Genomic DNA, 25,178 nt, shown 5'->3' with positions numbered 1-25,178 from the left:
CTTATCCGATCGCGGCTTTTATTCGACCGATCGTCCGTGGCGCGTACTTAGTGTCAGGAGTGAATTCAACGACCAACGTTTGCAAACATCGTAATTCGATATGCCGCGATCACGATCTCGATCTCGATCGATGAAAATCTGTGCGTGCCATTTATCCAAGGGTGTACATGATCCACGGACAATCTCGAGTGCGCGTGTGGGCGAACAACTTTTGTTCCGCAATGCCGAGCAATTCGACTTGAATCTTGGAGATAAGTTTACAGGATACTTTTGGAAACATTTCGAAAGCACAAAAAGATCGTGGGAATCAAGACCGTGGGAAAAGGAATTTGCGATAAAAATCTTTCCATTTCCATCACACATATATAATATAATAAGTTTGGAGAGACTCGACTTATCCTTATCTGTATTATACGGTAGATATACATACGCGCCTCGCCCGCGCGACCATATTGATTGTCAAATTGCTTTTTCTTATAAAATTGTAATCATCAGTTTTGACAGTTTTGCAATTCTTTGCGTCAATTCGATATCACGATTGGATTTCTATATAGCCTGACAATGACAATGAGAAAAGCGAAACGACTTTCGATAGACGGATAGACGACGTTTCCGCTAGTAATCCACTTTATAATATTGGACGATTTCTCGGATTTTGCGTTTTCGAATTTTGGTACAAAAAGTACATGATACTTAATGAACGGGCATGTATTGGCGAACCTATTGGTTTATTGATTTCCCCATCGGTATGTACGTTCACTTTGAGTGGCCGATGTGCGAGAGTAAAAAAGGTCCGTGTCCGTGTTCGTGTCCATGTCCGTGCTGTATATGTATATATACGCTACACGCCAACGCAACGTCAACGAACTTTCCCGTTTGGAATATTCTCTTTTATTATTGCTCAAATTCGCCGTCAAATGAAAAATCTTTTCGTGAGGGCGTCATCGAAAAAAGTCATTTCCCGTCACGCGTTCAATTGTATTTAAACTTGCTCGTATGACACTATGACTCTCGATGATGCTCGCAGCAGACATTATTCAATTTCATCGATTGCTAAATTACAATGTGGATAATTTGACCGAGTGGAAATTGGGGGTTGCGCGTGACACGTTATTACGTTACGATTTGCGATTTGCGACACAAGTACAATATTATTTACCCGTGATACCCGTAAACTCAGCGACCCGCCCGTAAAAAGGGCGGATGGAAAATATGAAATACATATATTTGATAAGTGGACAATCGCGGGTTTTTTATTTTTAATCTCACTTTAATCATATATTATACCTATATGTTGTTGAAAAACACCAATCGACACGTTATTCCTTGATTCCTTTTTAAAGACCTTTTCGCGGAGTGTCATTGTTACTTGTACGTCCCTTCGAGGATAATGTCGTGAATTTGTACATTGGCGTGCACTAATATCGCCGAGTATTCACTCGAGATAGCTGATATCGCGATTGTTACTTTTCGGGCTTATTGTTAAGACGAAAGGTTCGGAAACGCGAGCAAGTTTTACGCGCGCGTCTACATTACGTACATATATCGCGCGTGTTAGGGTGGGCTAGGGCTAGATAGGGTGAGGGTAGGTAGGTAGGTAGGTAGGTAGGAGGGTAGGTATAGAAACGTAGCGAGATACGGGATTCAAATCATAATGCGCACAATGCTTTTATTCTATTCTCATTGCGGGGTAAATAACATCTGTACATTAGATCACTATAAAATCGGCCGCCATTGGTGAAACGACAATGGGGCTTTGCTCTCCTTCTCCCTCCTCCCTTCTCTATTCAAATCTCATTGTACAATATGATTCAAAGAAGACTCGTCGCGATGACGGTGTTGGTTGCGGTTTATAGACCGTATCCAACGAAAAAGAGCGAATGGGAGAGAGGGATGGAAGGTAGAATGGCAAGAGGGAAGAAGGAAGGTGGCGAGCAGAGAGAGAGAGAGAGAGAGAGAGAAGAGCGAAGTACGGTATGTACGGTATGGATGAAGACAGGAAGAAAAAAGAAGGAAAAGAAAAAGAAGACACGTTTCTCGAGAGGGCGAGGAGGAGACACAGGCGTGCGTGGTTAAGAACAGTCGGCTGAAACAAAAGGCGGAGCGTAGAGAAACGTCTGAGCATCGCTTCGCATTGTGTTTGATGCCGGAACGGGTTTTAAATAAAAGAGTAATGTGTTTGTCCGTTGCCACTACCATCGTCGCCGCCGCCACCGCCGCCACCGCCGCCACCGCCACCGCTACCATCACCGTTACCATTATACCAACACCACCACCACCGTCACCATCCCATCATCGTCACCACTATCACCACCATCACCGCCGTACGGAAGATACACACAATCGACCTCGGGGTGAGTGGGCAAAGGTAGGTAGGTGGGTACGCGGCTAGGTATGTCCCCCTTTCACTCCACAGATATAAACTCTTAACATCTCCGTTTGGTACAGCGCGAGCCTGCCAATCGGTGGCCGGTAGAGGCGTGGCTGTGGCTCGGCGAGGCCTCGCGTTTGGCCGAGGTCTCGGGGTGGAACACTGTGGCACAGTGTTTTATTTCGCGCTCGCGTGGAGTATGGAGGGGACCGTTAGTTTCTGCCCTATCTCCCTCCCCGAGCGCGGAGCGGACTCCGTCTCTGTCTCCTTATTCTCTCGCTCCTCTCTCCCTGCCGCCGACTGTGGCCCCGTTGAGCTCCCACTTTGCTGCCGCGCCGCGCCGCACCACCGCCTCTCCGTCTATCCGCGCGCGCTACCTGAATCGACTCACCCGGGATGCTGCAATTGTTGACAATGCCGGCGAGCGAGAGGGAGTGAGAGGGGGCGAGAGAGCGTGTGCCGCGGGAGTCCGCGGCCGCGGCTGCGGGCCGCGATTCCGCATTTCGGATTCGGCCCCCGGCAGCCGACCGAGAGGGTGTTGTTCTCCGCGCGACAGCCGCGATCAGCGATAACCGCGTACACCGACTTAGGAAAGTGGAGGCGCGTGCGCCGCCGCCGCGTACGATTACGGGAAAGTACTACCTGCCTGCCTACCTGCTTGCCCTTGCCGTCTCGCTCTCGCTCTCGCTCTTGTCATTGCTCTTGCTCTTGCCGCGAACGGTTGTAAACGTTGACACTTTGTTTGCTATGTCTTCACGATGGTGCGCGTAAAGACCTGATCAGACTCCGGACTCCGGACTCCGGTCGGCTGACACCGCGCGTGCGAGTACGCGCCAAAAATATCGTCCGCTTGTTCGCCGATCCAGAGAGAAGGTGGCTCGGACGTGTCCTCGGCCTCGGCCTCGGCAATGGTGATGGGGGCGAGTGTCGTCGAATACGCGGCTTCGCGCCCGGCCCGGATCGTTCGCGGCGCGCGGTGATCGCGCGGAGCAAGGAGCTCTCTTACTCCCGGAGTATCCCCGGTTGCGGATTCCATTCCTGTCGACTCCCGTCGACGAGTGCCGTCGACGTTAAAAGTCGAACGTCGAACGGGACGCGATCATGTCGCTACCCCGCGGCGTCGGCCTCGGCGTTGATGTGGGCCAACTGATGCAACACCAGCAACAGCAACAGCAACATCACGTGTTGCCGGCCGCGTTCTTCCTGCGCGCCAGTGCCGAGAGATATCAACGGACCCCCAAGTGTGCACGATGTCGTAATCACGGAGTCGTGTCCGCGCTCAAGGGGCACAAGCGGTACTGCCGATGGCGAGATTGCGTGTGTGCCAAGTGCACCCTTATCGCCGAGAGGCAACGCGTCATGGCCGCTCAGGTAAGATTCCCTGGGAATCTGCCGAATCTGTATGTGGAAAATCTCTTCTTTTCGAACGCGGCCCTTTTAACTTTTAACTTTTAACTTCAACTTTTTTCCAAATCGTTTTATAAACAATTTTATTTGTAGACTCGGGAAAATTAGGTATCTGCACGTAAGATGCAAGGAACGGCGCGGCGCGGCGCGTAGTTTATATTATATTCTGAATCAACTCACGAAAGAGATGACGCGTTAAATTGTTAAATAGCGCGGAATATTTCAATGCGAAATATTTTAATTTCCCGAAATTATATTGCTTGGTAATTTTTGTAAAATATGAGAAAAGTGTGAAATTCATGAATAGGATAATGTTTTAAAAATAATGTAAAAACATTGAGAAAGATGCTCGAACCTTATAATTCCGCTAGAAACTTAAATACTTATCGTCTGAAAGTGATTCGTTGCTGAAATTTCTGTAAGAATGTTAGAATTAAGATATATCATAAACTATAAGATATGTATGTTTATGTTGAAAGTCGAGATAAAACCTATCTGCAAAATGATTGTTGATAATATACCTAATGTCAGATAATATATTGCGATTTTATAACGGACCTAGAATAGAATCGGAGAATCGACAAAATATTGGTAAAAAATTTAATTAAACTTTCAAAATCAATCATATTAATCGCTAATAAACGTTTTACTGAACGCTTTATTTTTTTTTTCTGGAGCGCCAATTTATAATTTTATTTTCATCTTTTCACCAGTTTGCTTTCTCTTTGTATTGTATCAACAACGTGTTGTTATACATGTACGTCATCCAAGTTATTTGTACGCGTTTAGTGCACACACACACACAAATTAAATGCTTCTGCATAGATAATCCTGCTTTCGTTTCTTCTACAAGGTATATAATATCACTGCCAGAGTTTTTCCGATTTATAGATGTGACTGTCAGAGTAGCCGTTAAATCATGGATACAATTACTATATCATATAACATTTCAGAGAGAGAATTGTAATACTATAGGTACACATACTTGAGATTTCGTTTCAGGTAGCTTATCGATATCATCGCGGCTTATACTCGATCCAGTTCGATTTTGTTCGAAATCTCGATATCCTCTTTCTGCGAACATCTATAGCTTTTCCCAACAGGATGATCAATATACCCAATTGTCATCTATTCACATGCTTGCGTAATATAGGAAGGGGAGAGAGAGAGAAAGAGAGGAGAAAATTATCGTGTAGCGTAAAATCTGTAATTTTAATTGTAGTTTGTGATGGCGAGATTTCAAAGCAAATAATGGTATTACATATATTCCCTAGGAATATATAAAAATATTCGATTATATCAGCACGCGATGTATATCGAAGAAGATATTCCTTATCATATACCCAACAATGTTACAACTTTGTTTCGCTCGATACTTAATCAATACATATCAAGGAGTTTTGCACAATATTTTTGTCCTTCCTTCGTTCTCTGAATAGACAAATAAATTAAATTGTTTCAGGTCGCGCTCAGACGGCAACAGGCCCAGGAAGAGAGCGAGGCGCGTGAGTTGGGCCTGCAATTGCAATACAATGCCGGCAGCTGCAATACTGCCCCCGTTCTACCGGCGGCCGCCGGTGCGACGCCAGCTGGTAGCCCGCCCCCGCACCCGGCGCACGTAGCGAGTCCGGCGGGTCTTGCGATACCCGCGGCGGCCGCGGCGGCGGCCGCCGCCGCTGCCGCGCACATCCAGACGCAGCTTCAGCATCAGCCTGCGGAATGTGGTCTCTTACCGAGGAAGAGGTCAACCCAGGACGAATATCGGCAGCCCAAGGTCGAGAAGACTGATGCTGTTGTCGGTAAGTGAATACATACGTATATTTATACATATATGCATATGTGCATATACATGTTGCTCTATATCTATAATTTGAAACAAGACAATGACCATTTCTTGCCCTCTCCTTTTTTTCGTCAAAATCTTTCTTCTTATAAAAAAATTATATTATCAAAATTTTCTGATGCGTACTATACGTAACTATAAAAATCTAATGTATACACACATCGCCAAACGTAACGTAACGTAACGCTTCTCTGTCCAAGTATAGTATTCTTGATGTTCGATTTGAACGCAGAGCACCCTTGAACTCAGGGCGAGAAAGGAGGTAGAGAGTAGACTGTGTAGAGTATCGCTATTTAGCAAATGCTCGCGATGTATACGAGCGCAATAATAATCGGCGGCACGCGACTAAGAAGCGGGCGCGCATGTGCGTTCGGCACGCGCGCGACTTGCGGACGAGTGCCCATTAAGAACGTGCGTACCACGCCTTAAGTAGGGCAAGTGGCCGCAGGCCATAATGTTGTTAAGTAAATAATGGTCACAAGCTCGCGGGCCCTTATTACACTCGAATGCCACTCGAAGCGAAAGTCGTACTCGTTAGTACGGCGGCCTTTAATTCTCTCCTCCGTTCGCTCGCTCGCTCGACCCTTTCGCGTTCTCCTTCCGCCAACTTCTTTTCCAGGACACGACGACTCCTATCGGTTCTCGCCCTGTACGGTATAAGTGAGGCGTACGCAAGGGAAGGTTAGAATTATTAGGAACGTCCTAGGATATCTATACTTATTCAAATGCGTTCTCACTTCTCTCTGATACTCCTCTGATAAACCTTGCATCTTAATACTGACACACCTTATACTTTACGTATCGCGTAATACAAACTTACTTCGAATTCGTCAGCTTGTTCAATTCATTAATTCATTGTCAGACATTCGATGAGAGATATCTGAACGTATATTTTGCCAACCGTATACTTGGAAACTTTTTTTATAATCTTTTTATACATCTCTGTTCATTCCACGTTTATTACGTGCATTTCTCGCGCATTTTAGACAAACGAAAGTTAGGATCACGTAGATTAGATCGCATTTACCGGTAAATGTGCGGTAAAGACGAAATATTTATATCCGGAAAATGTGTCTCTGTCTCTACTCTCACATCACGATCAGTTTCTTTCTTTCTTTTTTCTCGGCCAATATCACTTTATTTCAATGCAGGTGTAATCGATTATCGGTTTGTTACGAACATTCTATGTAGCGCTTTTCTATCGCTCATATCGCACTTTATTCACTTTATTGTTACCTCTGGTAGTGACGTTCGAAAGAGATTGCCCTTCGTTGCGCTCGCGTTGCAAATCCAGTTGTGGTTAATAAAATCTATCTGCATCGTGATGTTTCATTACCCGTGTGTCCATTCAGCACTCGCATGGCATTTGCAGCAAGAGTATACGGAACGATCCATTTCATTGCTCACCGCGGTACATTTCAGCCCTTACTAGTACAATTCATCTTTTTTCTTTCCTTTCGCTCGATTTATTATTTAATAACAATTATATAATAACAAAATCTACAATAGGTTAAACAATGTCTTAGATAAATGATTTATATATTTTCAAGTATTAATAATGAGCTTAATAATAAGCAAATGAGTCAAATAAAAATCCAATTTAATGAAACATCTAAAAGAACGTTATGCATATACCTATTATTAAATGATATATCACACGTCTCAAATTGCATATAATATTTGTCTTTATTTTTGTACACGCTTTTCATCGCTGTATATATTATAATTTTTATCATTATAAGTTATGTCTTTACTGTGGACCGGATGTATATCACAGAACACTCGATTATACCACGTAGAGATAAAGAGCAAGAAAGAAACAAAAAAGGACGAGGAGAGCATGAGATCTGATAGCGATCGCCTTCCAGGCGTATTCAAAGCGTGCAAAAAAGGGCAAACGATGTCGACGAAGAATATCATGAGCGAACATTTTCTTCCTGCGAGGGGAGCTGCTTCCGCGATTCTTTATGGAACATAGATTCTGTCGCCGATGAAAAGAAAAAAAAAGAAAAGAAAAACGGAATTTCCAAATGTAATTAAGGATTGATTGAAGTTTGTAATATGTCGTATCTATAAATGCACAAATTTCTAGATGAAACTAAATTGTCGATCTACTATCTCGACGCGGCAGTTAAAATATAGTTTGCTACAAAATTACTTGTATCGATTCGCTAGTCTGCTGGTCCAATTCCATTTTACAGTAATATTGATTGTTGATACTGATACGATAAACTAATGTCGTTAAAACAGCAAAAACCACGAAGAGCAACAAAGATACTATCCCGTCACTACAAGGAAACCCTTCGCATGCATTTGGTTTCAATTACGATCCCGAATATACCGCGCTTACCTGCGATACCTGCGAGACGAGGGAGATACGTAAGATGTCTTTCTGGCCGATCTTCGAAACAGAGTGCTTATACACTAGTATAGAACCGAGGAGAGTCTCCGGTCGAGAAGTTTAGCAGTAATTGAATTTCTCGGACCAGTGCCTTCGACCGCGGGGGACTCTGAGTTGGTTGCGCGCGCCCACACACACACACAGACACACACTCTCTCTATCTATCTCTATCTCTCTTTCTCTCTCTGAGTAGGTCGGAGAGATCACGAGGTTGCTTACTACCAAGTGGGTGGGTGTACTCTCGGTAGCGGAGAGAAACTCGACGAGCCCCCATTATATCGCAAACGGGGAAAGAGATATCCACTTTATATACTTAACGCTAAGAGAACGGATACTCGCGACTTTACAAAAAAAAATGTAGGGACCTCTTTCTTCGAACGTGTGAAGAAAATTTTAGCGAAAGATTAAGATTTTTTTAATTATAATCTTCTCAGCAAGTCACAGCTTTGATACTTCCGTTTCGATAATTTTTATTGTGCAATGTGGCGAAAATCAAATGTCGTTAACGTTCTGTATTCAAATTCTTGTGATTTTCTTCTATGCTCTGTCGAGCGAATATTTATTCGATAAAGTTTATTTTTGAAATTTTACCAGTTGACAGCTTACGATCGGATACCTTTGTTACTATAAATGTTATTTTAATCAAATTGACACTTGTAACAATTAACAATTTATAACAAAAATGTCGAGAAACGAGTGTCTTGCAATATCTGGTAGTTTTAGAGATTTTTCTACATATTATTATTATAACCTATACGACTGCTTGAAATTACAAGATATTGCACAGGTAGTTCATTTTTCAGCTTTTATTTTTTTAACTTGGATAATTAGAAGTCTTAGATGCAATGTAACGTAAACAATGATTGATGGGCTTGACTCTTACGTAAATTGATGCGTATTCGTATGACACGACGATACGCACAATTGATTGCTAGTATTGCTACGAATAGTTTCGAGTTATTCACGAGTCGATTATATTAACTGAGAGACATTTACGAGCGACGAAATATACACGAGGGTGGGCTTTGCGTAGCAAAGGGCGAAGCGCCACACGATGCAATCATTATGTCGAAAAGGACGATGTAGAGAGATTTGGTCTTTCCGTTGAGATTCTCTATGGAGCAGCAGAGAGGAGCACGGAGGAGCATGGAGGGTGGAAACAGGGTGGGACAGGGAGACTTTGTAGGAACCGGTGCCACACACGCACGCGATAGGCGCCTTTTGTACATACGTGTGCGACACACCCTTTATCCCGTAAGGATCACTTGGTCGCTCCGTCTACCGGGGACCATTATCCGGCAATTTCTCGCAGGAGAGGGAGAAGCTTCTTCGAGTGTCCAAGAAACTTTGTGAAAGACCAGTTCGCTTCCGTTCTTCGTCCTTCGTGACTGCGGAGGACACCAGGAAATTATTTCGTCCCCACTGTAATACGCCCCCCCTACGCTCCTTGGATTTTCCTTGCATTCGCGCTCGTGTGAATTCACGCGGCGTGTCTTCAATAAGGAACGAGCGGCGTAAGAAGGTTTTTGATCGCGCGACGGATTTTTCTAAAATGTCAAATGCTCACCTGTGTTCGATGTCAAATTTGGTAATTCAAACTTGTTGCGTGTAAATCAATTTAAAAAAAATATATACATATATATACCGTTTTTGAGAGGAATTCATTTTTGTTATTCGAATTACTCTATGACAAGAATAACTACTGTTTAATTCATTCTCAGGTTGAAATAATAAACGTATGAATTTTACAAAAATTCATGAAAATTAAATTGAGAACAAATTAAAAGGCAAAAATTAATGACAAGACTATTTTTGTTCTTTAATATAAAGTGAATGGTATATTAGAATTTATGCGATTACAGAAAAATAAGATTATCCACCCTCTAGAAAAGTGTTGTAGTCTAGTTGTAAAATATTACGCTAAAAAATGAGTAACGGAGTTACTTGATCGGAGCCGTTAATCGATCATCTATTACATCAATTTACAGTGTCCCGAAGTACGCACGCGTCGTAAGAACTCGGCAAAGTAAACACGATTTAAGTAATCAAATTCAAAGACGGATAAGGCAGAGGGAGAGAGAGAGAGAGGGGGGGGGAGGGAGAGCGCCGTGGCTCGCACGGCTATTTACGACGTGCCTGGCAACATTGTTTGCAAAGAGTCAGCGGGACTTCGGGGAACACAAACGCGGACAGATAGGATAGGCCGCGTAAGGCTGGGCCGACCTTACTTATTTGCATAGGTGTACCCGCTCTCGGGGTCGAATGCACGTACACGTGCAACGCCGCCGAAGGAGCACGTCTCTAAGAGTGTTTGAACAAAACTTCTACCAGCGTACCGCGACTACGTTCCTCTCTGCTCTGTCGGATTCCTCTAGGATCGCTGGCGGTATGGAGGGCCTTGACAGCTCGGATCTTTGTTGATCGATACAAGATCCGCGGGAATGTCGCTAAATATCATCTTGAACGTGATTTTATGCTGGTAACTCGGTGCGAATACAAAGCGAGTAAAAGCTGTACCTCTTCAGATATGGATATACAAAATGATATGGAGATATGCTGAGCGGCTGTCAAGTTGTCGTCGTTCAGCGTTTCAAGATATTTGAAAATTACTAACCGATGAAAATAGAAGCTAGAAAAAAAGAAGCTCTTGAAAAACTATTGCAACGGTATACCTACGAGTACAACAGAGATAAGATCAAGTGCGTCTACATCTTATATCTATAATATATGTATAACAATAAGTAACTTTCGTGCAGCAATCTGGAGCAGCCCTATGCAAACTTTCCTCTTTGTTCCAATCCAACCCTTCTTCCAAAAGTAATATTGACGAAAAGATATATATTTCAAAGATATTTCCACATCTCACGTGTATTCACGGCTAATTCGATGTAACCTAATTTCGATAAAGAGCGATTAAAATAATCTTCGGAAGCCGCGCATCAGCCCTCTCGAGAGGAGAAGAAAGCGATGGAAATCAGACACTCGAACGATGGCAGAGGCTTCGCCCTTCGGCTACTTTCGCGAGCATAAAAGGGCCATTCGATCCAGTCGACTTAATTAATTTGGCAGGGGAACGCACGTTGAAATGCTTGATTGACGTAAGAAAAATCTAATCGTTTTTTTTTTCCCTCAAGGATTATCAAGACACGGCAAATACATACATATTTGCGTCTATCTATGCATGGCTATTACTAGATACACGTCTGATAAAAAATATTCTAAATGTAAATATTACGATATTAATATTTTTATCATAATTTAAAAATATTTTAAAGCTAATATAATCTGAAAAAAATATTTACAAGAAGCTCAAGGAGTTAAAGATTGACGCGACTTACTATATAATAATACAAGAAACAATTATGAATAAGTATAGGCGGCTCACCGAAGTCTATCGCGTCGCGGATAAATCTCTCTCGACATGCGACAACATGGCGGACCAGGATCGCGAACGTAACGCATTGACGAACATCCAGCCGAGCGTGAAAACCCGACGACCGGCGTTGTAGATCTGACGCGCGGCGCGGCGCGGCGGGCAGAAAGAAAAAACTAACGATCACGTTATATTCCTCGGAAAGTAGAAGCGAGACGCGGTGCGGAAGGACGAGCTCTCTCGAAGGAACCCCTACTGGAAATGGAAACGACAGAATGGGAAGGGAGGGCGAATCGCGCCCACTCTCTCCCGAGGAAGCCTACTACCACGCTCGGAGTCCTCGGAGAGCGTGCTTGGTAAACGTTTACGAGGCATAAACGCCAAAACAAAAGGCGACTGGGCGCGAAACAATTAAAAACGTTACGCCCGATCGCTCTCCAACACGTTCTCTTCTTCTTCTTCTCTCTCTCTCTTTCTCTCTTTCATTTTTTCCCCGCCTCCTACTCTTTTATACTTTTTCTCTCTCCCTCGGCTCTCACCCTATCCATCATATATCCCGAGGTACACACAACCATCTCGCGGCCGTATTCACCCCTTTCACAACGAAACACATGAACGTTGTAAAGCAGTACTCTCACGCGCATGCACATACGTAGAGAGAGAGAGAGAGAGGGCTTGAAAATAAAAGGGAATCGCGACGATTTAATGACTGATCGGGCTGTTGCTCGCTGTTGCTGCTGTACAGGCTGAAGAGCTCTTTCTCCTCCGCACGTTTCGTTCCTGCTTTCCCTCTCTTTCCCTCTTTCCTTCTCTCTTTCTCCATTTTCGTATCTGATAAGGAACTTGCTTTTTCTTCGAGCTCTCGCGCCGGCGCGGGCCTTGAATCGGCCGGGTCATTTCTGCGCGACAAATCGAGCGCTGCTATTTTTCGGGCGTATCGATACGTAATAATGAGAGTCTTTTCTCATTGCTTGGATTCCGTTTCGAAGCTCGAAGCTCGAGCCGACAAACTGCTGCTGCTATTGCTGCACGCTCTTGCTCTCTTTTCACGCATATTATACACGTACAGATATTATAGATTTTAATGCATCGTATGCATTACCTAATAATAAGTATCTATTAAAATTAAATTATCGAATCATAAAAACTAATGTCGAATTACAGTAGGAAAACTTTCCGCGTAAATTACTTTCACACAGCTGTAATTTAATAGCTTCCCGAAATGAACATCATGTACAAAAGCCGTTTATCAATCGCACGTGCGGCCAAAGAAAGAGAAAGCGTTTCCGAGTTTCGCGTACACCCTCCAGTTACTTTACGAGTTTACGAACAATAGGAACTGATAATTCATAGCCTCCATCATCTCCCTCGCGTAATCGGCGTAATCTCGAGATTCAGAATTGGCGAATGTAAAATTCGTGGTGCTAGAAGATTCTGTCAAAGCATTCGGGAAAATGGCACGATTACTGAAAATACCAACCACAAATCTAAATTTATCTAAAAAAGAAACCGAATCGATATTTTTCAACGACAATTTGTTACAAAATCGGGTAAATTAAGTAAATTTCCAGAGATGGTTATATTCCAATTTTCTTCACGCTAGCTTCCTTTCTCTATATCGGAGTAAGGAAATAACGACGAGATACGACACGCCCCAGGTCGATCCAGGTTTTTTCCGCAGACTGTGTGATTGTGAGATAACGCTCCAAAATAGAGTCGTCGCGTATAGATAATAGAACAAGCATCCTTGCGTCCTTACGCAGTAGGCTTAAATCTTGTCTAGAAGTAGGAGGAAAGAAGATTTGTATCGAGGAGCGTCCTCCTGGGGGTGGGGAGGGGGGGTTAGGCTCGTTTCGCCTAAGCCTAATTTATAGGGATGTTTCGTGTCCTGCACAGTTGCCCCGCAGGCTGTGTCCTATTACTCCTATTCTCTATTATGCGCCGCCGCCGCCGCCGTCGTAGGCCGAAGCTTCTCCCGATATCTATGTGCCATTCTAAATTATTCGGTATTGTCCTCGCATGATTCCATTGTCCGCGTCTGTCTCCACCGTGTGCTGATACGCCATGCCGCCGCAGGTTAGGGCGTAGACCTACAACAACACCCGCCGTCGCCGTTGCGCTGGTTGTGCGCGCGTGTATCTGCTTCGAGTGCGTCTTGTCATCGTCGGTCAAGAGAGAGTGAGAGATTCGTGCGAGCTTCACTCGTATCGTACGTACATCCGTACTATCGTACATCGTCGAACACGTCTAATTAATCGTCATTTCCGAGCTACCACGCAGCCACGCGGGGTAAGAATGCATGCGGGTGACGAAGCTGTCTATGACGGGTGTGCGCGACCGGTGATTGAACATCGTGACGCGATCGTGACGCGATCGCTTTTATACGTTGAAAGCTACGGTAACTTATTGCAGGGATAGTCCTTAAGTCCTCAAGTCTCCATTAATAGATTAATAATTAATACACTGAGAAAAAAAATTGTTAATCCCAAGAAATATTTAGTCCGATACGTTCAACTAAACATTTAATTAGTTAACTAAATATTAGTTGTTTCAACAGATTATTTAGTTTCTTTAATCAAGAATTAATTAATTTAACTAATGTTTAGTTAACTAACTAAAATGTTGAGTTGAACGTATCGGACTAAATATTTCTTGGGATTGACAAATTTTTTTTCTCAGTGTAGATTAATGGAGACAAGTGCGCTCAAGTCTGATCGACGAGATGAAAGGCTCGAAAAAACGTTGAAATAAAGAAGATAAAGTTTCAACGTGTGTCGCTGCGAATGAGACAATTAAATTTGTAATTTGCTCGGTAATTATGTAAACAATGTAACTTTCTCAAAAAGTTTAATGTTCCACTACTAGCGTGTGTTTGTATTCGATTCGACACGTTATAAATTATAAAATGTCTGATGGTTGCCGACATAGAGTGGATTAGTCATCGGCAATTTTTATTCCATCGGTCCGTCTCCTTCTCTCTCTTTTTTTCGACGTTCTCTTCTCATCTTACCGCTTGTAAATAAGGGTGAGTTTAAATCACAGCGACGTTTCTTCACCGAATAATCGTCGACAAGCAGATATCCAGCAGCTGGTTTGCTGGTACCACGTACCACGTACGGCGCGCTTCTCTTTTCCGACGCAACGAGTTTTATTAACTTTCTCGCGTATCAAAATACACGCTGGGTATATACGGTTGCCCCGCGTCGGAAGATATCCAAGAGAAGTTAGATCTCTCTCATTCTCGTGTGTGCCCGGGACAGGAGAGATTACAATAAATTGCGCACACACCCTTCTCGAAATACAAGACAAGTATAAAGGAGATGAGGAAGTAAGAGGGGAGAAAAAGATTCCTGTTCGCGATACTGTGTTCCCTATTGAACCACGTTGCTTCCCGTCCCGTCCAAAGGGCGGCGACGTTTCACAATGGTCTCGTTTTTCTCACCTTTCTCACTTGTCATTGATTAGACAGGTACTTTCGTAATCCGTCGCTCAGACTACTAGGAAGTGAACTGATTGTGAGATCAGACCACTTGGAAATATCGTACAATTAAGGTGTCACCATCAGGCAAGTTTCTCGCAAGATATTTCTCTTATTTATTTATATAATTACTTATGTCCTACATATCCGATCAATTTCACGTAGCTTACGAGAACTCAAGAGAACTCCGACGAGCCACGATGAAAGCCATGGCTTTTGAACGGCATCGCCTTGAAACATCTTGTGTATATTCGAAAAACGCAGCATCAACACTTGACACCCTCAAGAGTCCGGCGGATATGCACTTCGTTACGCTATCGGCAGAACCTTACGAAGGTTACAAAGGGATAGGAATTTCAACATCGTGTGAGAGTGGCACGCACGTTGAAAGCCGGAGGGGTTGATACCGAGGGTAGTCCCTGAAAGAATGATATTTTAATAACGGCTTCTACCAGTGGATATTACCGGCGATTCTTTACGGGAGCGGAGCCTAAACGCGTGTACATCGGTGTGTGCAACACTTATACAAACGTATCCCAGGACACGTTGAGGGTTTAAGAGTCTTCTCGGTGCGCCAGCAGCTACATTAACGCGGGCTCTCGATATTGCATTCCTTTCCTTTGACGTCCTCGGATGTCAATTATTAATGTTATTATCTAGATGCCACGCCGGAGGCGGAGATAGCTGTATCCTGCTGCGGAATTTTCTTCGGCATCCTGCGAGGAACGTCACTCATTCGCGTTCGATATATGTACAGATGTGTGTGTGTGTTTTTTTCTCGATGTTTTTTAGTTTCAGTCGAGACAAGTCGATCGAATGACGGGAAATTAGCTACAGTTAATGCAAATTGTAAATATTAATTACAAACTTTAGACAAAACCATAGACCTAGGACAAAACTTATATAACTAACTGAGGAGAAATTTGTTATTGGAACAAAAATGTTATTTATATTTACTGAAAATATTTTTTTAACCGATTGTTCTCAGATCAAAATTTTCTCGGGGGCGAAAAAGTCTAGCATGAAAGAAAAATATATCAATGAAAAAATTAAATAATTGCCGCCGATCGACAAGTTGCGTGTTCACCGATCCACGTAATCGAGAAAATGCGGATAATCAAACCAAATAGAGAACTCGCGGTTAAGAGCACGATAAAGACTCCCGTGCTTAAACGGGCACGCAAAGGGGCGCTCGTATATGCGTAGTATAAGAGGGTAGGTTAAGAGAATAAGGGGGTGAATGTAGAAACCGTTCGCGTAGCCTGGTATACCATTTGCTCTGGCTACATTTCCCCGGCCTATCAATCTCTCCCTTGCTAATAAACGAACGGTTAAACTTTTTAACGAGCGGTCAGACTTTCACCTCCTAAGCGCGATCAACCACCCAACGGGATTCTTTCACGCATTGCCAACGCCTCAATAACTCAATAGTCGTGCACGTGCATACGCGCGCGTGTTGTAACAACGCCCTCGAAAAGTCTGTACCCTGCTTTATCCAGCTATAGTATTGCCAAAGATATTTAGTATTGCCTCTGACTTGTGCGCACGTGTGCGTTGTGTGTATATGTTATCTGTGTGTGTGTGTGTGTACATCTTCCTCAATTATATTTCCAACAAATCGCACGTCTCGATTGTGGAAAAACCAATTAGAATCGCGATTTTTCCTATTATTTCGCTGAAGCATTCCAAGAAGAGAGCATTCCTGTTCCATTTCAGGCTTGAAGCGACCTAGGATCTCTGAGAACACGACAATCTTGTCAACCAGCGATCCAAGCAACGAGGACGATCGTGATTCCGATTCCGGTGGCGAATTGCGAGCCGATCGTTCACTAGGTAAAACCGTTATCTTTTTTTTTTTATTTTTATATCTTTTCCTTAATGCGAAGCTTCTTGTAAAAGTACAAATATAAAATTAACAAGTAAAGTAAAAGGTGGGCTTTGAGAGTAGAACGTGGTTAAAAGGGCGTGAGATAACGTACGTTATAACAATCTTTAAATACTAATAAGGTATCTACGTAATTATAAATCGGACGTTTCGGCTCTGCATTGAGCCATTCTCAACGATGTGGTAACAGTGCAGGTAAATCAAAATAATCCCTCCAGCTCTCCAGCGAGCAATGGATGAATATTTCCAAATTGATTCGTCTAAAATTAATGTAATTTTTTGTGAGAAAATCTAAATGAAATTTTGGCTAATGATCGAAACAGAAATGACGGTCATAACTTGAACGACAAAGAGAAGTCAAGTCATTGACCCGGCCAACTTATAAAAGAAGCTCGAGAATGAACATGAATTATAGATATGAAATTACCTTTTTTACTCGCAGATATTTACATGTTATATACAATAAGCAAGGCATGTTACATGTAGTAACATGATAACAATTGCAATAAAATCTTAAACTTTTTATCACGCAAGTGTATCAGAAGCTTAATATTTAACATATATGATACTTGATAAGCTTCTTAACTGCTCTACTTTTACTCGAACATTTACTAATTGTAAGAGTTGCGATTAACTCGAGTATTACGATTGCTCGAGTCGACCGAGCCGTTGAATTCCTCATATAAAGTTTCCCGATGAAGTGGCAAACGTTACAGTGGTGTCGACGGCGTCGGGAATACCGGAATCTGAAACGACGACGACGAGAAAGCGCACTAATAGCCTCAACGATTCCGAGGAGGGCAGTCCAGAACCGGGCTCGCAAAGTCCGACGCACACTTCGCCGCTGACACCCGCCTTAACACCGCAAAGAGAGGACACTCCGGCGCCGGAAAACCTCAGCCTACGCAAGAGTGGCAGTCCCCCGCAGACGCAACAGACTTTGCAACCGGTGGATCTGGTTCAACCTAGGCCTAGCCCTCCACTACCCCCATTAGCTGTGAGTTTTACCATTTCAAATTTTAGATTTAATGAAATATAAGAAAACGATAAACGATGGGGTGTGTCGTAATTGGCAAAGTGAGAATTATGTAACATTTTGACACTCAAGTATATCTTTAATATCGTTATAGTTTTTTATAACATGTATTTCTCTCTCTCTCTCTCTCTCTCTCTCTCTCTCTTCTATTACTGATATTGCTTTTTGTACATTCTGTTAATATAAATATCGATACTGTAGAATAAAATTGACATGCTATACGATTATATGATTATAGAGCCAAAAATGTTTTTTACATAAAAAGAAATTATCTTTATAATTTGAAAACATATTTCTCTTTATAGCTTTAATAAAACATAGCTTACAATTGAAAGTGATACTCTGAAGGCAAAATATAGAAATTATATATGTATATATGGATTGCCTATAAAAATATTGCAATAAATATAAGATTCTCTTCGTTAGAAAAAATGCGCGATACATTTACTTGCGCCGCGGCGCAATGATATCAAAGAAAGGAGAAAAGAAGCTTATTCGAAGATAAGCGAAATGATAAGCCGTTACCGCATACGGGCGATAATTCTCAAACGAGAAATATGTTTGATTACAGGCCGCGACAACGGTGCACTTCCCTCCTTATGCGCCTCTGTACGGGCCGACGGTCGGCGCTAGCTCGCTAGCGTATTGCTCGCCGGCACTCTATCAGCACCAGCACCATCACCACATGCCCGAGCCGCGGGAGATTCAGATGCAGATGCAAATGCAGAATATCCAGCAGACTTGCGGGCTGCAGTTGCAGCAACAGCAACAGCAGCAGCAGCAACAACAACAACGCTCACCGGTGGACGTTCTGTTGCGTGTGTTTCCTGGGAGACGTCGCGCCGATGTCGAAGCGCTTCTCCATCGTTGCAAAGGTAAAATTTCGTAATTTTTCTTGAGGAATTTTGTAAAATTAATCATACACGAGACAAAATTTGTTTCGAAAACGTTATGATATCGATAGTATTGTTATTTAATCAATTGAAAATTCTTTAAATTTGGTTTGTGTTTAAATAGTCGAGAGAATATAACTTGGTTATTTGAAAGGAGTTGATACGAGGAGTTGATTTGATCTCGCGATTTGGTTGCGAAAAAGTGCGTACGTTTGCACCAAAAAAATTATCTTCCAATCATTTATGTCGTTCTCCAATTATTATTCGTTTGCAAGGTGATGTGGTATTCGTTATATTCATTCTCACTTTATCATTTGATGGACTGCATCTTTTACAAAATTATGTCATCAAAATTATGTCGGCACAAGTGTGATTGCATTGCAAATTTTCTATCTGGATAAATTGCAAGGCGCTAACGTCTCCTCTACCGGATTTCTCTTCTCTTCACAATGATATTATCGTTTCATCGTTGTTGTATATATATTTACATATATCTCGATAGTGTTCTCGTAAATCATACACACATAGCCGAGGGCACACGCTCTGCCGAAAAGAGAAAGACGAAAGAGAATTTGCCTATGTGTCGCAGGCGACGTGGTATCCGCCATGGAGGTGCTGATCTGCGAGGATAGTCTGCAGCCCAAGTCGGCGTTCTCGCCGCTGGCGGGCGCCCTGGCATCGGCCGCCGTGGCGTCCGCCGCGTCCGTCTCCGCCGCGGCTTACGCGAGCCGCGCCGCGTACTGCACCACCCCGATACCGTCGACGCGGCACCGATTCCTGGCCGCGCCTTACACCGGTACCGGTTACCTGCCCACCGTCATCAAACCACCCAACCAGAGTCTGCATGCCAATGGTACTGGCGACGCCTATCGGGAGACCAGCCCCGACGATGCCAGCGATAAGACCAGTTACTCCGAGTGACCTGACGAAAATTATGCCGTCGCCTGGTCGTATTCCTCGATAGTCCCCTAATGGACTATTTCGTTCGTGCATCCTTCGCTCGCGCCGAATAATAGGTGCGCAAAGTGAAATTATTCTTGAGGCGTGATTAGCTGTTCAAAGCTGTTCGAAACTATATCCAAGAATTATTAGAAATTCTAACCGAGGATGCAACAGTGCAACGTCATTAAACTTTGAACAAGATCGATCGCTCGATCGAAAATTATATACCGTGTGGTATAATCGACAATCTCTCTACCGAGAAACCAATTTTTTGATCACCGGTTATTCAATGTAATCCTTCATTAGCGTATCACATCTCTTGAGAATCTCCTCGTTGATGACTTTGAATCTTCTGAGAGTGTTATTTACACAATTTGGTTTCGAAATACGCGCAGATTAAGCGAAATCTTTTAACGAAGATACCCTGATAAATATATCCACCGAGCGAGAAAGATCCTTTTTCAATTTTCTTATTTGTTTCTAAATTATCTTTAGACTGGATGTGGCGGATAAATTTAATAACTATGAAGCTATTCTTATCAATACAAGTACAATTTCGATGATTAACGAGATATGCCATGGAAAAGATCTGTTCTGAAAAGGAAACTGCTCCATTCCATAAGAAACTGATAAAATATTATCCTAAAAAGAGAGATTCTATGAAAGAGTCGAATCTACTTGTTATCGGCATCTGTAGGCAGGTTGAAAACCTAATGATGTAATGAAGCTCTGTTCCACTAGACAATAAAGGGGTAAAAATTGTTATCTCCAAAGGAAGACGTTGAGAGTGTCTCGATAATGCCAAAATATTGAAGCTTGAGAGTATCTGACAATCCGAGAGTATCTGGTTTTAATATTTATACAATTGTGTGCATCTCTCGTGCGAAAGCTGAGACACGAACGCTTAATCAAATGTCTGCGTTAATTATCTGCCGACTTTAAATCGTGAATGATGAATTTCGCTGTGTGACACAACACTTCGTACAAAAGTACGAAGAGAGAAAGATAAGAAGCGCCAAAAGATAATTCAATTCACGGCTGATTCGTTTTCAGAATATACTTTATACATGTGTAGATAAAAACTATATAGATAGATACGTGTGTAGGTAACAAGTTTGACGAGTATATCGGCCAGACAAGAAGAAGGTGAATCTGTAAATACGATGCTATATAGCTAATGACATTAATCTCGAAATTTTTGCCGGACTATATTAAACGTGTTAGACGCGCGTACACACACGTGTGTATATACATATATATGTGTACACACACAGTCGCACGCACGCATGCGCGCGCGCACACACACACACACACACACACACACACACACACAAACAAATATTGCCTGTAAGTATAACGCCTGCAAAATATCTAGATTGGTCGCTATTAGCGACTGGAAACATCACCTACCGTAGTTACCAAATAATATATTACTCGAAGAAAAGTGTATAGATCGCAAATACATACAATAAATAAGATATTGATACTCTATATACACGTCAATCCACTTAACCGTACCTCCTCCGTTAAATTAATTCTTCATAAAAATTTTGATATCGTAATTTACAATTAAAAAAAGTGGCTAGTTTGCATATCGAAATATCTTTAAAAGATAATCTAACTTTTACTTCAATTCTCATTAATATCTATCATTGATTTGGATGTAATGTTGAATTTTTCAGCAATTTTATTTCTTGTAATACAATTAATAATTTATATGTGCGTGATCATTCACCATAAATTCATTTTTACATAAATTATTATTAATTCTTAATAACATTTCTCTAGAGCGGGTTTCATAATCCCTACGAACGAGATGTCGCGATTTTCCACGAATCTGCCTGCGACGTAAACCTAAGCGTAATTCGTTGTGACGGAGAAACGAGACACGCGGATTCTCTTTGCAGATACGTGAGATAAAAAGAACGACAACTGATTTTACGAAAACCGGTTTTCCGGCTGAATGAAAATTTTGCTGCATCTTTCGACAAACCAAAGGAAAAGGTATCGGATGACGAATACCGTTCGCAGGTGAAGAAATGGGATACGCGACGCCGTTGTATTCTCGAAATCGGTTTCATGGTCGATCAATCTCAAATCGCGCTGCCCTTCTTCAATAAATCGATCTCAGTCAATGCGAACAGTCAATTCTTCCGCTCAATTTACGCAGATACAGAGTTGTAAAAACTTAAAAAGTAAATTACAAAATTTTTCCCACACTCTGTATACGCCGCGCATATCTCCTTCTAGTAAAAGTCTCTGTTGTACATTGAGGTATATTTCTGGGCGATTTCGTATTTCCATCTCAAATTGCGCGTATATATACATTTTACAAATGAAATAGACTTGCAGATTATGAAATATATTCTGAAGACTCGGGACCCCAATGCATATAACACTCGATAAACGATCGCCGCCTTGTTCAATTAATATCTCTTGAATAATTTTGGTGATAGAAGAGACGTACGTTCTTTCCTCGCCGTGAAAGATACTTACGTTTACGTACAATTACGTCGCGTCGCGGTGAGGTGTACCGACAGACTTACAATTAGGTACACGGTATCGATGAAATACCGATAATCGACTGGCCTCTACAAGGCGCATATCCGATAGGTCGATGCCTGAACACGCGCCCGGCGTTATATACCCGGCAATTTGTGCCCGTGTGCGCGGTGCATGCAGTGCATACGGGCATTATAATGCTCCGGTTATTATTTACGAGGGATAGCCGCCTATGGTTTTCCAGGGGTGGCAATATATCGACACCCCGCTGAGTTTCTTCCTTTGGCTACTGGTTACCATCCATAATGGAGCATAATAGCACCCTCCTCCCTTCTCCGCCCTTCTCCCTTCTTGCCTTCACCTCTGCCGCGACCGAGTTTAATCCGCAGTCAGAGCAGAGTGCAACAATCCCCTTTCTTCTTCGCGTCTCGCGTCTCGCGTCTGCACCGAGGAATTTTAAGCCATCGAGTGAAAGGGGTTGTTAGAACTGGAAACCGATCCGATTCTTGCTAAAAGGGGAGCACTGGGGATGATAGAGGTAAAGTAATTTAAGATTCTCCAGAGAGGTGGAAGATCGAGGTGCCGGGATTGCCGTTGATCGAATTATGTGTTGGTGTTGATATCGGCCTGATCGGCTTTCAAAATCGGTCTTTAGTTATTAATTCTAAACCAGATTAAACAATTAAAATCTGCACGATTAATTTAACGCTAATTGTCTCTGTTTTGTTTGATGAAGATTTGTTTCGATTTTATTTCAATTCTGTGATTAATTTTGTTATAATTTCTTAAACGCGTGCGTACCGCGAGCGGCAGAAATGCTTCCGTGTAGGTATATACAATTTAATGCTTATGTCAGATAATAAGAATGTCTTGTCAATTTAAATCGGACGATTATGACATCGAGATGCTTATCACTTAATTACGTAAACATGCGAAAACATTAACTTAAAATTTTACCGCGAGTTTAATGTGATTCGTTGAGAAACGACACGACGACCGCGACGTTACACAATTCCAATGAGAACTTCTACTTCCAATGACTACTTTTTCTTTCCCGTTCTTTTTTCCCCCCTTTTTTTATTGGTCGATGAATATAGCTAACCGAATAACGAGTCAGATGGCTTTTAACATTTTTTCGACTTCCATCAATATTTGCTCTCTCGCTCGCTATTTCTCGTCGTCTTCTTCTCCGTTCCCGTATGGGAACTGATTGTGAGACAAGTTCTCTTCTACCCTATGTAGGGGCACACGCGCACCCACACACATGTTTTGTGGCTACACCGCGGCTCGCTTAAATATACATACGTACGAGTGCATGGAAGCCAATCGAAGAGAGATCTTTTGGGCCATCTCTTCGGGTCGCGCGCGGAAGAGAGAATAAAGTGTTGCCGAACGTCGGCAAACATGGCGCCGTGTTTGCTCGCCCCGAGGAACGATTGGTCTTGGTGGTACCACCGATTTTTATATATATATGTGCACACGCACGCACGCACGCACATACGGTGCATATATGTGACTTGATGTGGACGAAGGATGACACCAGTAACGGAGATCGGATGTCTTTTTGCCAGGTAACTCTAATAAAATATCTCGGTTACTTTCTCTTTGCGATTTTGCGATTCAGAATAATATATACAAAAATCGCTTCATATTACGACGTTTCTTCCATTATTAGCTTTACCTAACATAACAATCTATTTTTACTATAAACGTTATAAAGCGATATAATTCGGTATTAAAACACATTCCGTTTTCGCGTTTTTATCGCGATAATGGGTCTGTTTTCTATTTCTGAACTAGTGCAGCCAGTTCAGCAATAGAAAACAGACCCAATGTAAAGCGAGAATATCTATCTCGTTCCTCAGCTGTTTGTTATCTTGTTCGAAGTACGACAGAATCAGTTGGGATAAGAGAGAGAGAGAGAGAGAGAGGGAGAGAGAGAGAATGAAGTAATAGAGTCTGGGAGCCGCGCCACGCCGCGCGCCCGTACAAATCGAGGCCCCCTTCCGCTCTTCCTTCCTCTGAGGGACGTCGCGAAACAATTCCGAACTGAATAATATTAGTATCTAACAATAGACGTGCTAAATTGAAATACAGAGAGCACCATGCTGTTTCGCGAGCTCGCGCCACCCCGTGCCGCATTCTCCACGCCGTTATAAACGTTCAGTTCTATGTATAGGTGTATCATATGTATGTCCGTGTATGTGCATATCAGTGTCGAGGTATACGCGTACGAGATAAAGGACGCAGCGCCCAGCGGCTGTACTCTCTTCGCGTCCGAGTGTTGGTTCTTCGTGGCGATGGCGATGGCGAGGATCGCGCCTTGCGCGTTGCGCGATACGAAGCTGCACAAGGCGAGAAATAGCATGCAAATGAAATATTAATTAAATCTAGGAAAATTCGCCGTCTCTCTCTTTCTCTCTCTCTCTCTCTCTCTCTCTCTCTCTCTCTCTCTCTCTCTCTCTCTCTCTCTTCCTGGATGGCAACCGTTCCTCGACGATTCTCGAGTGATCCTTTCCGTTTACCGTACACTATATCCGGTCTCCCGTCCTTTATTACGTGGGTATGTACATATGTTAACCTCTGGAAAATTTCTCTATACACAACACTCCTTATTTTCGCAACAAATATTACATGTAACTTGTATTTTTTGTTTTACGATGTAAATTGCTGTGAATGCGTGCAAATTATTTGTTATCGAATAATTTATTAGTGTTATTGTTATTCATATTATAAATATTATAAATATTAGCCACAATTTAATACGTCACTGTTAAATGAACGTATCAAAAAACATCGTGTGGATATATAAAAGATAAAATTTATCCATATACCCAAAATCTATGTGCGCTTATAATATTTCCGTTGATTATAATTGAACAATTTCCATTTGCTATTTTATCACTTTTCGTATTATCGTTATCTCCGCATTTGAGATTTCTTTTCCCCAACTTTCTTCTCCGTTTTTTTACATTTTGTTTTGGTCTATACAATTTTTACTGTTCCTTCTTTCCGACTTTCCTCCAACACTCATCCATTTCGCATCC

The 25,178-nt window shown here is 42.5% G+C and overlaps 1 protein-coding gene across 1 annotated transcript; it reads left to right on the top strand.

Annotated features, from left to right (window-relative positions):
* Nucleotides 1-1,697: 1,697 nt before the first annotated feature.
* On the top strand, nucleotides 1,698-21,120 carry Dmrt99b (doublesex-Mab related 99B). Its single transcript, XM_071778317.1, has 6 exons — nucleotides 1,698-3,742; nucleotides 5,241-5,577; nucleotides 16,590-16,706; nucleotides 17,475-17,755; nucleotides 18,366-18,669; nucleotides 19,277-21,120. The coding sequence occupies exons 1-6, from the start codon at nucleotides 3,473-3,475 to the stop codon at nucleotides 19,606-19,608; spliced, it is 1,641 nt and encodes a 546-aa protein (XP_071634418.1). The 5' UTR covers nucleotides 1,698-3,472; the 3' UTR covers nucleotides 19,609-21,120.
* The last annotated feature ends 4,058 nt before the right edge of the window (nucleotides 21,121-25,178 follow it).

Source organism: Temnothorax longispinosus, chromosome 5 (assembly GCF_030848805.1).
Source record: "Temnothorax longispinosus isolate EJ_2023e chromosome 5, Tlon_JGU_v1, whole genome shotgun sequence".
Classification (NCBI taxonomy): domain Eukaryota; kingdom Metazoa; phylum Arthropoda; class Insecta; order Hymenoptera; family Formicidae; genus Temnothorax; species Temnothorax longispinosus.
Note: the sequence above shows the minus strand (reverse complement) of the source record. Positions and strands in the feature narration are given on the sequence as shown.